General features: G+C 40.7%; 1 protein-coding gene across 1 annotated transcript in view; it reads left to right on the top strand.

Annotated features, from left to right (window-relative positions):
- The window catches only part of PKHD1 (PKHD1 ciliary IPT domain containing fibrocystin/polyductin), a 459,739-nt gene that overhangs the window by 177,924 nt on the left and 268,595 nt on the right, over window positions 1–13,220 (top strand). Inside the window, 3 exon segments of the mRNA XM_055330173.1 lie at window positions 8,110–8,320; window positions 9,101–9,258; window positions 11,537–11,728. Of these exon segments, the coding sequence (XP_055186148.1) occupies window positions 8,110–8,320; window positions 9,101–9,258; window positions 11,537–11,728 (561 nt within the window).

Here is a 13,220-nt window from a genome sequence, read left to right as displayed (position 1 = left end):
ACAATTTACTATTTCCTGAGTATGTTGAACTTTATCTTTATATTCTTCTCAGTCACTTACTCTTAATCACAGTAGCAATAGTTAAGCTCAGATTGGGTAGAAACCAAGGTGAGCCTTTCCTTTATGCCTTTGGCAATGGCCTTCAATCAAAGCATGGCTCACTGCACCATCCAAGTAACTTTGGTTAGCCTTGGTCTAAACCCCTGTACCAACAAAATGGTAGACTTCTTCTCAGCCTTGGGAGCAGACTATCCCCAATTCCCTTTCATCACAGTGTAGAAATGTTACTGCTCAGCTATGGATGCAGCCAGCTGATCTGCACATTAGAGGATTGCTCTGTTGAGCTGCCTTCTTCCTGCAGGCACATGTTCCCTGCTCCATCAGTACCACCGGAGATTAACCAGTAATGATGCAGAAGGCTCACAGTGTACACACAGAGCTGAACTCATGCAGGGCTCCCTGGCCAGGTTTTGTCTTAAACCAGCAGAGGTATCATAGCAAGTGGTTCTCAAGGGCAGAGGGAAATGGTACATGAAAAATGCCCCATTACATCTCTTAGGTCTGCCAGATAATCTTATATTAACGCTAATGTCACAGTCTCCTCTTCTAAAGTACAGTAAATTGGATCGCTTCCAATTCACAAATGGTTTGAGTTCAAAGAGTTCCCTTGTAAGATGGCTGTCTGGAACTTAGAGTGCATTTTTCTCAAAGAAATGCTGATAACCTTTTGGTTAAGGATGCAGGCAAGCCCTCAAAGGCCAATTTCACCGAAATTTCCTTGCTGTCTAATGTTAGTGGGACTATAGTAGCTGACCACTGAGTATAAGACTAATTGTGTGGGGAAGTAGGTCCATTTCCACTATGGGATACCAGGGAGACCTCTCTCTCCATTTGGGCTCTACTATCTTAATTCTTTTCTTACTGAGTACTAGTAACAGAGAATGGCTTTCTCAGTCCCTCTGCCCTAAGAGTGGCTTCTGTGGGTTGGAGGCGGACTCCTGGCACAGTGTGGTTTCTGGGAGCAGAGAGAACCAGCTCAGGTGCATGGTGGAATTATAATAGTCAGCCTTTCCCAGTTTCTCTGGTTACCCATCACCCCCTCCTATTGTTAGAGATAGTATATGACTGGAGAATTTGAGCCAAGTGTTGGCAGGAAGAAGGGAGGAATGAGAAATGGTAGAAGGGCCGTGTTTTCTCTACATCTCTTTCCTCTCAAAGCCCATATCCTGCTACTCTGTAGGAAGAAGGATAAAATGAACAGTGAGGAATAGAACTCAAGCACAAGAGACACTGGGCAGGGTGCCCAGATCTTAACAATAATAAAAGAGTAAGGAGATGGGGAGGAATGAGTGTCTCTTCACTGCATTGTTTAGTTTAGTTATGGGCAAGTGTGTATCTTAATTTTTGGTTTTCTTCCTTCTACTGCCCCTTTTAGGTTTGTCTTCATCTACTCAGTTTTGGAATGATGAAGTTCCCATGGGCTTGGGCTTAGATATTCTTCATTTATAGCTATATACTCTCTCCCAAGCAATCCCACTCATTTCCATGGATTTAACATCTCTTTATATATTTCTCTATCTAACCTCAGACATTTATTCTGAGCTCCAGACTTTTCACTTGGATATTCTCTTTAATATCTAAACTGTAACCTGCCTGATGTCTAAAGCTTAGTATGTCTAAAAGCAAATGCCACTAGAATATAAACCATATGAGGGCAGGGATTTTTGACTCTTTTGCTTACTACTATATTCCAAGTGGCTAGGAGAACACATGGAACATAGGTGTTCAATAAATGTTTATTCAATGGCCTATCTTCTTCCCCAGATGCCCCTGCTTATCTACCAACTTGCTTCTGCTCTGGGCCTGTGAGGCATCATTGGCATCTTCTCCTTTACCTCTACATCTAATCACCCAGTCCTCTTGGTTCTCCTCCAAAAGATATCTCAAATTTTTATACTTCTTTCAAGAGGTACTGCCTAACAATCAAACTTACCAAACATTTTGTCTGAACTACCGCACTCTTCTACATTTATTTCAGCAGCCTGCTACATAGACTTCCCACTTTCCCTTCCCTTTCCTTCACTCAACAGCCTTTTAAAAGGGTAACCTTTTTAAAAACAGAAATTCTATCACATAACTATTTTGAGTTAGATTTAAGTCCTTGAAAACAGGTCAACAGGGTCCTGTGCCGTCTTTCCCAGTCACACTGTGCCATCTCATTTCTCTTCTCCAGACCCTCCTATCTCCATTTAGTTCCTGGAACACATCGAGCTTCCTCTTGCCCCCTGTCTTGTTCATCTTAGGACTTGACTCAGGTTTTTTCTCAACCTTCCAAATGTGCAGTGAATACATTTTCTCACTAAGGATTCTCTCCCCTTAGTTTAATATGTGTACTCATGGTCTTAAAATATCACCAGTCTCACAAAAGTGTGATTTATTTGTTAGGATCTTGAATATTCCTTTGGTGGTTACTTTTGGGATAAACTTTTAGTTCTTTGGGAGGGCCTGAGAGTCCCTTTCTGAGTGGGTCTTATTCACCTTTCCAGGCTACTCTCACTCTTTCTTTTAATTTATTTTATTTTTTAAAAAGTTTTACTTATTTATTTATGAGACACACACACACACACACACACACACACAGAGATACAGGCAGAGGGAGAAGCAGGCTCCATGCAGGGAGCCCAGCATGGGACTCGATCCTGGACTCCAGGATCATGCCCTGAGCCAAAGGCAGATGCTCAACCGCTGAGTCACCCCAGGATCCCATACTCTCATTCTCATCAGCAACAACCCCTTCTGTATATGTGCATTCTGCCCATGCCACAATACAGCAACTATTTGAATGTGTCATGTTGGCCCACATAATCATATACATCATTGCCTTTCCTGGGAGTGCTCTGCCCGTTTTCTCACCTGGCCCACTGTGACTTATCCTTAAAGACCCAGCTCAATCATCACTTCTCCTGGGAAGCAATCCCAGAAACAACCCCTCCTCTTGTGTGAGTGAGGTGCTCCATGGCTGTACCAGTAGACCCTGGATACCCTTTGTCTTAACACTTAACATGGTACATTTGTGATTTTTGTCTATTTCCTGTACTGGTCATGGACCCTGGCAGACAGGGACTCAGTTCTCTTCATGTCTGTCTTTTCTAGTGCATGAGAAATGTTCATCTACACATACAAAGGAGGCAGCATTCATCATTTTACTGTGCGTAATATGAAGCTCATGTAGAAATAGGGGGAAATAATTTGCATGTATTTCAGAAAAATATTTCTAGTTCTTCTGTGAATTCCCTTATCCTTCTATTCAGATGTGAACATTATTTTAATGAAATTATTCTTTCTCTCCTTCCCTCCCTCTCTCTCCCTCTCCTTCTCCTCATCCTACACTACCTCCCCACCCCCAGTGATTTGGAAAGGTCTTGGCAGTTATTCACTTGGAATAAAGACTGAAGTCCTGCAAAATAAACAGAGGGCAATTAGTGATTTTAAAGTGTATTAACTCACAAAGATTATTTTCTTTCTCTCCATGCCCATTTGGTAAGATGGTTCTCTGGGACTGTGTAATTATGGATGAATGGCACTGAAATGCTTGGACAATAATTTGTAGGAAATACAATTATGAGTTGAAGTCATTAGTGGGACTAAATGAATAGTTTGTTGGTTAACAGGTCAATGTTGAAAGCCCAAAGTGATTAAACATTGTATTAAATTACACATTAAGAGCTTAACCCTTCTCATTTGAGCATATTCATAAATTATTGAGCTTTTTAAACTGTATTTGTATGGGTTTTGATTTGTGGTAGAGAAAGGAAGGGAGCTGCCCAACTTGGGTTTTCTAAGAGTTCTTGAAGTGAAATGACTCACGTTTACAATGTGGGCAATGCTTTCTTCATCGCAGAAGCCAGCTAGTTTGCCTTGTAAGGCACTTAAATAACATTTATGAAATAAGGAAAATAATTTTTTGAGTACACTGCGATCTGGGTACAGTTAGTTTAAAGTTATTTCCAGAGGCTGGCAATTTGATTATGTGTCCAGTTCTTTGGTTCTGGATTCAGAAACCCTGGTTTCAGAACTTGCTGCTGACATCTCATTACTGTCCAATCTTGTCCCTGAAGCATTTCAGTTGTGTAATCTGTACAATCTGTCAAAGGAAAAAAACAAGAAAAAACAAACAGTTCTTACTTTGAGTGGACCTACTTAGCCTAGGTTGGGTTTATTTGGAGTTCTTAATAAATGTTTGTGTTGTTTGTTCTGCTTTGAAGCATATTGGATATTATATAGTCATGTAGGCATATATCTGATGGGAGTTTGCAAGTGAGTGTCCAGAAGAGAGTATTCAAATAGTTAATTTAAATCCTTATGAATTGGGACACCTGGGTGGCTCAGTGGTTGAGTATCTGCCTTTGGCTCAGGTTGTGATCCCAGGGTCCTGGGATCAAGTTCCACATCAGGGTACCCGCAGGAACCCTGCTTCTCCCTCTGCCTATGTCTCTGCATCTCTCATGAATAAATAAATAAAATCTTTAAAAAAAGCCTTATGAGTTGAATGCTAATTGTAAGTCCAGGACTGGGTTAGGAATTGTGACATATATGAAGGAAACATGTAAAGTGGCCCTGCATTCAGGTAGTAAATGTTGAGTGGGAGATAAGGCATAAGCACTGTACTAATTATGAAATAATTTAATACTGAAATGTATGGTACGAACTATAGATTGCATAACTTGTCTCTCCATCCCCCATGCCTAGCCTGTGTATATTTCAGCAGTAATACTAAAAAATTTATTGCCCTCCCCTACCCCCAACTCTCACAGAATCTCCAGCACTTTTCAGTATTCCCCCATGCTTGTTATAGGTATTGTCATGACAAATGTCATGTGAGTTCATCAACTAGTCTGTCTGTTGCAGTCACCGTGAGACTTCTTTCGTGCACTTTTCCTCCATTTTGGCTTCCTTGGTCATTGTCCTCCCTTCAGGAAGATGCTGAGGGCTGGCCTGCTGCTCCTACTGTGAGTCCGTGCCATGAGAGTACTCCCCACATGGACGCTGAGGGTATAAGCTTTCACTGGCACTCAGGTGGTCAAACCCCTGAGTATTGTGGGAGTGTTGTGTCCCATGATACAGTGTACTGACCACCTCTCTTTGCCACTTGGGGTTCCACCTGGTCACCCAGACACCAAAGCTTTGGGGTGCATGTTTCTCCATGTCGCAGTCATGATTTTCCTCATTCAGCACACATCTACTGAACACCCATGATATGCTAAACACTGTGACAGGCTCTGATGCTATGGTGGTGAGCAAATGTAGGTATAGTTCCTGCTGTCTTGTGCACTAGGAAAGACAAACAGAATTACAGTAAGAAGTCAAACTGCAGTGTGTTAAGTGCTAGAAAGGAGAAAAGCACCATGATGTGACAGATTATACCAAGAGGTTGGACCCAGTCAGGTGGTCTTGGAGGCTTCTCCAGGGAACCAAGCTGAAGATAATGCTGAAGAAGGAGGCAGAGTGAGTTAGTGCTAGAGTTCCAGGCAGAGAAGCATCAGGTGCAAAAGCCACCTGGAGAGTTCTCCAGCTCAGTCATGGGTCCATGGGCTCAGGAAAGAAGGCCTATATCTGAGACAGACCTCATCAACCTGTTTTTCCATCTGCTCCTTTTTATAAGCTTCTCCTCTCATGAAAAGCAACTCCAACAAGTGGCCCACTGACTAGCCACAAACCTGGGCATGACTAAATCCCAAGTATAAACAAATCTTTTGCTCAAATACGAACCCCACATCACTACAAGGTCTATAGGAGGAGGTGGACATCATCACAGACTGAAGTGCTCCCTGAAGTCCGATGGAAGAAGTGGGGCTTGAGCTTCATTTTGGAAGACTAGAAGAAGGAAGGAAGGCCAGGCATATAGGTGGAAGGGGATAGAATGGGTAAAGGGATAGAGGAAGGAATGATCCCGTTAAATGAGAAGAGGTAAACAGACTTGGCTTCCTGAAATAAAGAGTTTATTACAGTCAAAGACAATAAAGTAGAGTCAGATTACAGAGTCTTAAGAATCAAGAGGGGAATTTGGGGGTTTGTTACTATTGAGTATTGTAGGCAGATTCTGTGGGTTGTAAGCAAAGAAGGGATGTAGCTAAAATAACTTTGCAAAGTTTTTTAAAAAAGAAAAATACAGAATGATCAGAAGAGAAAAAGGTATATCCAGAGGGTCTAGCTCAGGTAATTGTTATAATTATTCTGACATTCATGAGTTTGAGGAAACAGTAGCTCATCCAAACATCAGTATCCACCACATAGCTGGAAAGATGCTGCTAGCATTGATGAAATATCCAAGCTCAATGTTTCGGTCATACACATAGATTTGTATTATTTTGCCATGAGAGTGAATAAGTTATGAGATAATTTTACTGCTTTCCAGAAACTCTGTCAACAATTGAAAGGACATATGTTTATGTTAATAGTCAAAAATGTACTTCAAAGATGCTCTGTGACTTTTTCATTCATTCTGATGTGACTATTATTTATAATGATGAGTTGAAAAATATCACATACTCTACTCTAGGTTCCGTCACTTATAACCTGCATGTTTGTAGGTGGAGAGTAGGTGTTTTTTGCATATTGATTTATTACTGTGAACAATTGATCACAGAGTTTAAGAGCATCTTGTCTTTGATAAACATTTTCTATGCTTGGCAGAAAATTTTCTGTGTGGACATTCAAGAACAGATCATAGAAATTTGCATATATATCCATATACATATAAATAGACTTTATTTTATGTTAGTGTTCCCAAAGGTTAAAACATACAAACAGGGAATAAAATTAAAATTATTTTCTTTTGGGATGATTTATGTCTTAATTTCTACCTGCCCTATAATTAGAAATTCTGAACTCTGTAAATTATTTCAAGATAAAATTATTGCCCAAGTAAACTTCAGAAATTACATTATTAACCTAGGGACCCTTCTAAGCCTAGAACAACGTTATTGGTACAAGTGCCCATGCACACACAGGCACATAAATAAAGAGGGAAGTTTAAAATAATTTGAAAATGATTTATTGTCAGCTACCTCTGTAGTTGGAGATTCAAGTATTATTACTTTGCTTTAGTGCAAAAAGGGAGGACAGTAAGTTGCTGTGGGCTAAAGGTAAATTATGATCTATTGCAAAGGAAGAAGGAAATGTACTGAGGAAAGAAGAAGGAGTTGGGAATAAGCCATGTATTTTCTGGGGTATGGCTTCAGATAATGGCTTGAAGAAAGTCTTTGCCTTGACCCTTGTTGGGAAAGGCCAGAGTAAACTGTGAGACAGACTACCTTATTGAATCTATGATAGTTAAGGAGTATACTGGCATGGGGAGGATCAGATGGATGAGCTGGAGCCTGATATAAATCAAGATTTCTGGAGTCTCAAGTTCAACTTTGCTCAGCAAACCCATTGTGGACACACCCACTTTAGAGTTTGAAGGGATCATTTGATATATCAAGACTGAGAACAACCAATCCAAGGTAATTTTGATTCCACACTCTACTAACCCTATTTGTAAACTGAGTTGCAGTCTTCAGATTAGAGATCTGTTTTGAACTTTTACATCAGAGAGCCTAATAGCCATTTAATATTATTTGGAATAAGAAATAGGTAGTACAATTTTATTCTCTAAACAATGTGATGCCAGGAAGGGAAAGACTAAAATATGTTTTAGATCTATTATGTGCAAGGGCCAAGCTAAATGTTTCAGAGTCCTCGCATTTAGACCTCTTAACCCTCTGTGGGGAAAGGTCTCACTACTTCTGCTTTGTAACTAAGGAAACTGGAGCCCATCCTTGAGTATATTACCCTTGGTTAGAACATGGCAAAACTGATTCAATTGTCAGTTGAGTCTGACTCCAATTCCTGTTTTCATCCCATGCTATATTCAATCCTACATTATGTTTATCGCAACATGTAGCAGATGAGAAAACTAATATCCAAGAAAAAGTAAAAGCATTGATGCTTATCAAGCCTGAAGCTTGTTTTCCCAGGCTCTTCTTTCAAGGATTCCTTGGTTGAAAAACATGATACTCATATTAACTATTAAAATGTGTAAGGCAAGTTTTCCTCGTTCGGCTTTAGGTTTGCTACCAGAAGTGACTTTCACCCATCTTCAAGCAGCTGCCTATGCCAGTGACACAGTACTGGCTCTGGAGGATGCTGTGGATTGGCACCCTGGGGATGAAGCTGTCATCATCAGCAGAATAGGTGTTGGAGGTGCCAAACCCATGGAAGAGATTGTTATTGTGGAAGCTGTGCACAATACAGACCTTTATCTGAGGTCACCTTTGAGGTAATGAACATCAGCTTGGCTCTGTTTAGACAGATGATGAGGACTATTTTTAAAGGTTTTATTTATTTATTCACCAGGGACACAGACAGAGAGAGGCAGAGACATAGGCAGAGGGAGAAGCAGGCTTTTCAGAGGGAGCCTGATGCGAGATTCGATCCCGGGATCCTGGGATCATGACCGAGCCAAAGGCAGATGCTCAACTGCTGAGCTACCCAGCTGCTCAGAAGATGAGTTTTTAACTGTGTTGGTGTCTGGACACTTGTTTGTCTTTCAGTGGTGTATTTTTACAGTAAATAATGCTAGATGTGTTTATAAGAAAATTAGCATGAAACTTTTGAAAGATTTAGACTTTTTAAAAAGATTTTATTTATTTATATGAGACAGAGAGAGAATGAGAGAGCACAGTGGGAGGGACAGAGGGAGAGGGAGAAGCAGACTTCCCACTGAGCAGGGAGTCTGATGTGGGGCTCGATCCAAGGACTCTGAGACTATGACCTGAGCTGAAGGCAGATGTTTAACCAGCTGAGCTACCCAGGCATCCCTGAAAAATTTAGACTTCTTAAATAAGTTTTTCCTGTAAGACTCTGCAACTTCTGTCTTACGATGCAATGCACCTAATTTTCACATACTTGTGCCTATAATTCAACTCTTCTGTGTCTGAGTTTGTAAAGAAATAGACTCCCAAAGGAGAATTAGGCTAATCTAGTGGCTTACTATTCTAATAAGATTTGGAGGAATATCTTCAGATGTGTCTTCCATGTTTTTTTTTTTTTTCTTCAGATACTCTCACAACTTCACAGAGAATTGGGTGGCTGGAGTACTCCATGTTTTAAAAGTCACAGTAGTGCTGCTCAGCAGGAGTATTACCATACAAGGAAATCTCACTGCTGAGAGGATGAAGCACCTTGCTTCATGCCAGGAGGCCAGTGATTCAGAAGGTAGAGAAAGATTTTTTCTGGAAAGTCAATGAGTGAAAAAAATGTTCTTACTCTCAAACAATATCTAGTATTGTCAACTTCTTTCAAATGGAACAAACCCTTAACCTTTGTATGTCCATAATATTCTTTAGTTTTCAGAATGCTTTTGATAAATTGTCATTTCATCTCCTACCTTCCACAGCCCTGGAATGAGGTAAACAAGTGTCCACTTGTGAAATTATTTCTCTGGGAAAAAAAATCCTGTTAAATAATTAAATTCAGAGAGTCAGATTAAATTTCCAAGGAAATTTGTAATGAAGTCTTAATTCTCATTCTAGGGCCCTTCTAAAATTCTCAGGAAAACAGTTTAATGCTAGAATCACAGACCCAGGCAGCACATTCTTACTGATTAGACTGATTGGGTTCTTGTGTCTGTCCCTACCCCCAACCCCTACTTTTAGAGTTTGTTTTCTGAGTGAACTACCACATACTTTAAGTAAGTGGTTGAAAAAGTCAATTTATCTTCTAGAAGAATAACAGGCACTGAATCACACTGATGTGCCTATTAAACATCTATTTCAGGGATGGTTAGTTTAGTAGGTTATGTTTTGGTTTCCCAGGCTGTAGATTATGAGGCTTTCACATGTTGTGAAGATATCATTTGTCAACTTTGGTTTAGGATGGTGTGGGTGTCAAGGATGACTCCCAGGCATGAGCTCTGGATGGATGATGAGGCTATTTAGTGAGATGGGAAGAGGAACAGCTTTTGGAGTGGGAGGCTACAGATCATGACTTTAATTTTGTACATGTCGAGACAGATGCCAGGCCAGGACCTGAGCAGAGGTGCCTGGTAGTGTCTGGGGCCTGGAAGAAATGTCATGGCTGGAGTTAAAGATTTGAATCATGTCTACATATAGATGCATGTAGGTATAATGTTGGAATGTAGTTGGGTGAGAGGGACTTTGACTCTACCCTCCACCACCCAGTCGCCTAGCTCACAAACATATCATTCTGAAAAAGGTTTGGATACTGTGGGTTTGAATTCAATGATTGACAAACTTAACAATTTTGATAAAATTGGATATTCATTCTATTCAGACTATCTTAATACTCCTCATATAGGCATTCTCAGGTCATATTGTCTAAAACACTGCATTTGATTATGCTGCTAGAGAGACCATACTTCTCGATCTCAGCCATTATAAATCTGTTGGCTCCTAATGGAAAAACCCCTGATTTCATCACAACTCTTCAATGTTATTACACAATCCTCAAAGTAAAACAAATCCATAGACATTTATTAGAAAGAATTACATATTACTTGCCCTTTCTTTGTGTGGGGCTGAAGTATGGAAATGAGGTAGCCAAATAAATATGGGTCCAGGCCACTCAAAATATCATGGATCCCAGGTAGAAATCATCAAAATTGTGATAAATCTTGCAAATATGAAACATCTCTTCATTTACCTCTTATATATTTATTCCTGGGTATAAGCAAATTTACTGTGAATTATTCACTGTGGAATGATACATCATTTCATATTTGTGGCCCTTTGGTTTATTAGCATGGATAATAAAGAAATAGTTCAGAGTATGATTTCTTATCCATTCTGAGGTTAGTTCACACCACCAAATGCCATGTGTCAATGAAAGCATCCCGGATCCTGAGGTTACAATACAGCAAAGGTAGCTGAGTATAATGCAGGGTGTTGTCCTCACTAGGGAACTGTCTGGGAAGGAGGTGGTGGGGATGGGAGTGGGGCGGATACCACTCAGTTACTTCTCTGGAGCCCTTTGCCATTTCTGCATTTAGTAGTTTGCTAAGTCCCCAAATGACAAAGCAGCAAAATAAAGAGGAAACCCCACTGGACAGCTAAAGACTAAAAAGAGCTGTGATTACATTCAGTGCTCACATTTCTGCCCTACAATTATCAACCACGAGAAGGTCATTTTATTGCACACGCCCTCGAGGGGATCTTTTGGATTGAAATAAGCATCTATTTAGGTTGAGTTTGTGGGTTATAGCCAGCCTCTTTGTGACAATAATTAAGGTGATTGATTTGGGGGCTTCTGGAAATAATAGAGTAAAGGCAACATCATGTCCTAGTTATTGGATGTTTTAATTAATAATCCAAAGAGGAAAACCAAAGTAAAAGGGAAATAAGATTATTAAGTGAACAAACAATAATGGTTTATCCTCTGCACTTACAGTACCTTTCATACCAGATGATTTGTCTAGAAGCACGTTGCACATGCTTCAGTTCCCCCCCCCCAACCCTGACTTCATTCTGTGTTTCAGGGAATTTGCAGGACTGTTTATATTCCAAGAGTGAGAAGATGTTGGGATCCAGGGATCTGGGGGCCAGAGTCATCGTTCAGTCTTTACCAGAGGAGCCCAGCTGGGTCCGGCTGAGGGGAGTGCAGTTTCGGGATCTGGGGCAAGCCTTCCGTAAGCATGTGAGCTCACTGACTCTGGTGGGAGCTATGAGAGGTAAGCAGGTCCAGGCTTATGACTTCTCATTTTTCTCTCTTCTTCTTTGCTCAAGGCTTTGCATGCAGGGGTCATGATAGGTGACATATGGGGACGTGATAGTTCAAAGGTGGATAATTATACTCTAGATATGTGGTTCTCAAATTTTAGTGTGCTTAACAAAAATTATTTGGGGAGTTCACTAAAATTTAGGGCTATACATTCTGCCCTGAAAAATTCTGGTCTAAGCTAGGCCTCGCAATCTGAATTTTTAAAAGCAAACTTTGTGATTCTAGAACAAGAAGTCCAAGGAGTACCCTGTGACAACCATCAGTAGAGGTATAATAGACATGGAGTGAACCACACACATCAGTGTTTTGAATCCCGCTTCTGTCATTTACTAGCTTTTGACTACAGGCAAACTGATACTGAGTACTATAAATAATCTGTGCTATGAGAGCCCAGGCACAGAAGAAAGCATTTCCATACGAAGTTGTCCTAACTTGAAGATATCTTCCATCCGGGAAAATGGGAGAGAATGGGCTGAGAACCAGATACTTTTCCTGGGTGCCATGGAGTAGCCAGAGTGTGCAGATCTTGGCCAGAGCTAAAGATACAGGAATGGGGATGCCTGGGTGGCTCAGTGGTTGAGCGTCTGCCTTCAGCTCAGGTTATGATCCCAGGATCTGGGATGGAGTCCCTTAGCAGGCTCCTTGTGTGCTTCTCCCTCTGCTTGTGTCTCTTTCTCTCTCTGTGTCTCTCATGAATAAATAAATTATTTTTTAAAAAATAGAGATATAGGAAGGGAGCAGGAAACAGCAAATGCAGGTGAGAACAACTAGATGAAAAACAAAACCAGAACCAGAAAGGAAGCATGTAACCAGATATAGAGAAAGGTTCTGAAACCAAAGTTAGAGAGACATAGAAGCATCCAGGGCAAAAGCCCAATACCACATGCAGACATGCAGAGATGCTAAGTAATGAGGATAGCAGCTTCCTTTCTGAATCATCCTCCCAACCCCCAGCTCCTCCAATACCCACACGTTCAAGCTTTGCCTTCCTTGAAAGGGATGGTGCTCTGGGAGTGATGTCTAACAAAGAGTATCAGGGCCTCCTTGGAGGTTCAGGTGAGTCTTGAGAGATGCTAGGATTTCAGCAGGCTAAGACAAAGTAATCCTTGAGGTCCTTGAGGGCAGAATATTGTCACCTGCAGCATTTTTTTCCACATCTCAAATTGTCTGCACACCAAGGATGTCTATTTATACTAATTTCCCAGATCTCCTCCACATTATTTATTTTTGACATTCATTTAGGGAGATGGTTCCTAATATGGCTCCTCCCCTAGCACATTGGGATGATCAGTATCTTTGTGCCCTACTCTCTAATTCTTCGGTCTCCTGGTGCTTATCATGCTGCAGAAAGTTTGATGTGGAACCAGTTCTTCATAAATCAGGATAGCCGTCACATATGAGTTCTCAGTTGAACATAAACAAATGCTCAAAAGTCAATCTGC

Source organism: Nyctereutes procyonoides, unplaced genomic scaffold, assembly GCF_905146905.1.
Source record: "Nyctereutes procyonoides isolate TBG_1078 unplaced genomic scaffold, NYPRO_anot_genome, whole genome shotgun sequence".
In the NCBI taxonomy this organism is placed as follows: Eukaryota; Metazoa; Chordata; class Mammalia; order Carnivora; family Canidae; genus Nyctereutes; species Nyctereutes procyonoides.
This window is presented reverse-complemented; position numbering and strand designations above follow the sequence as displayed.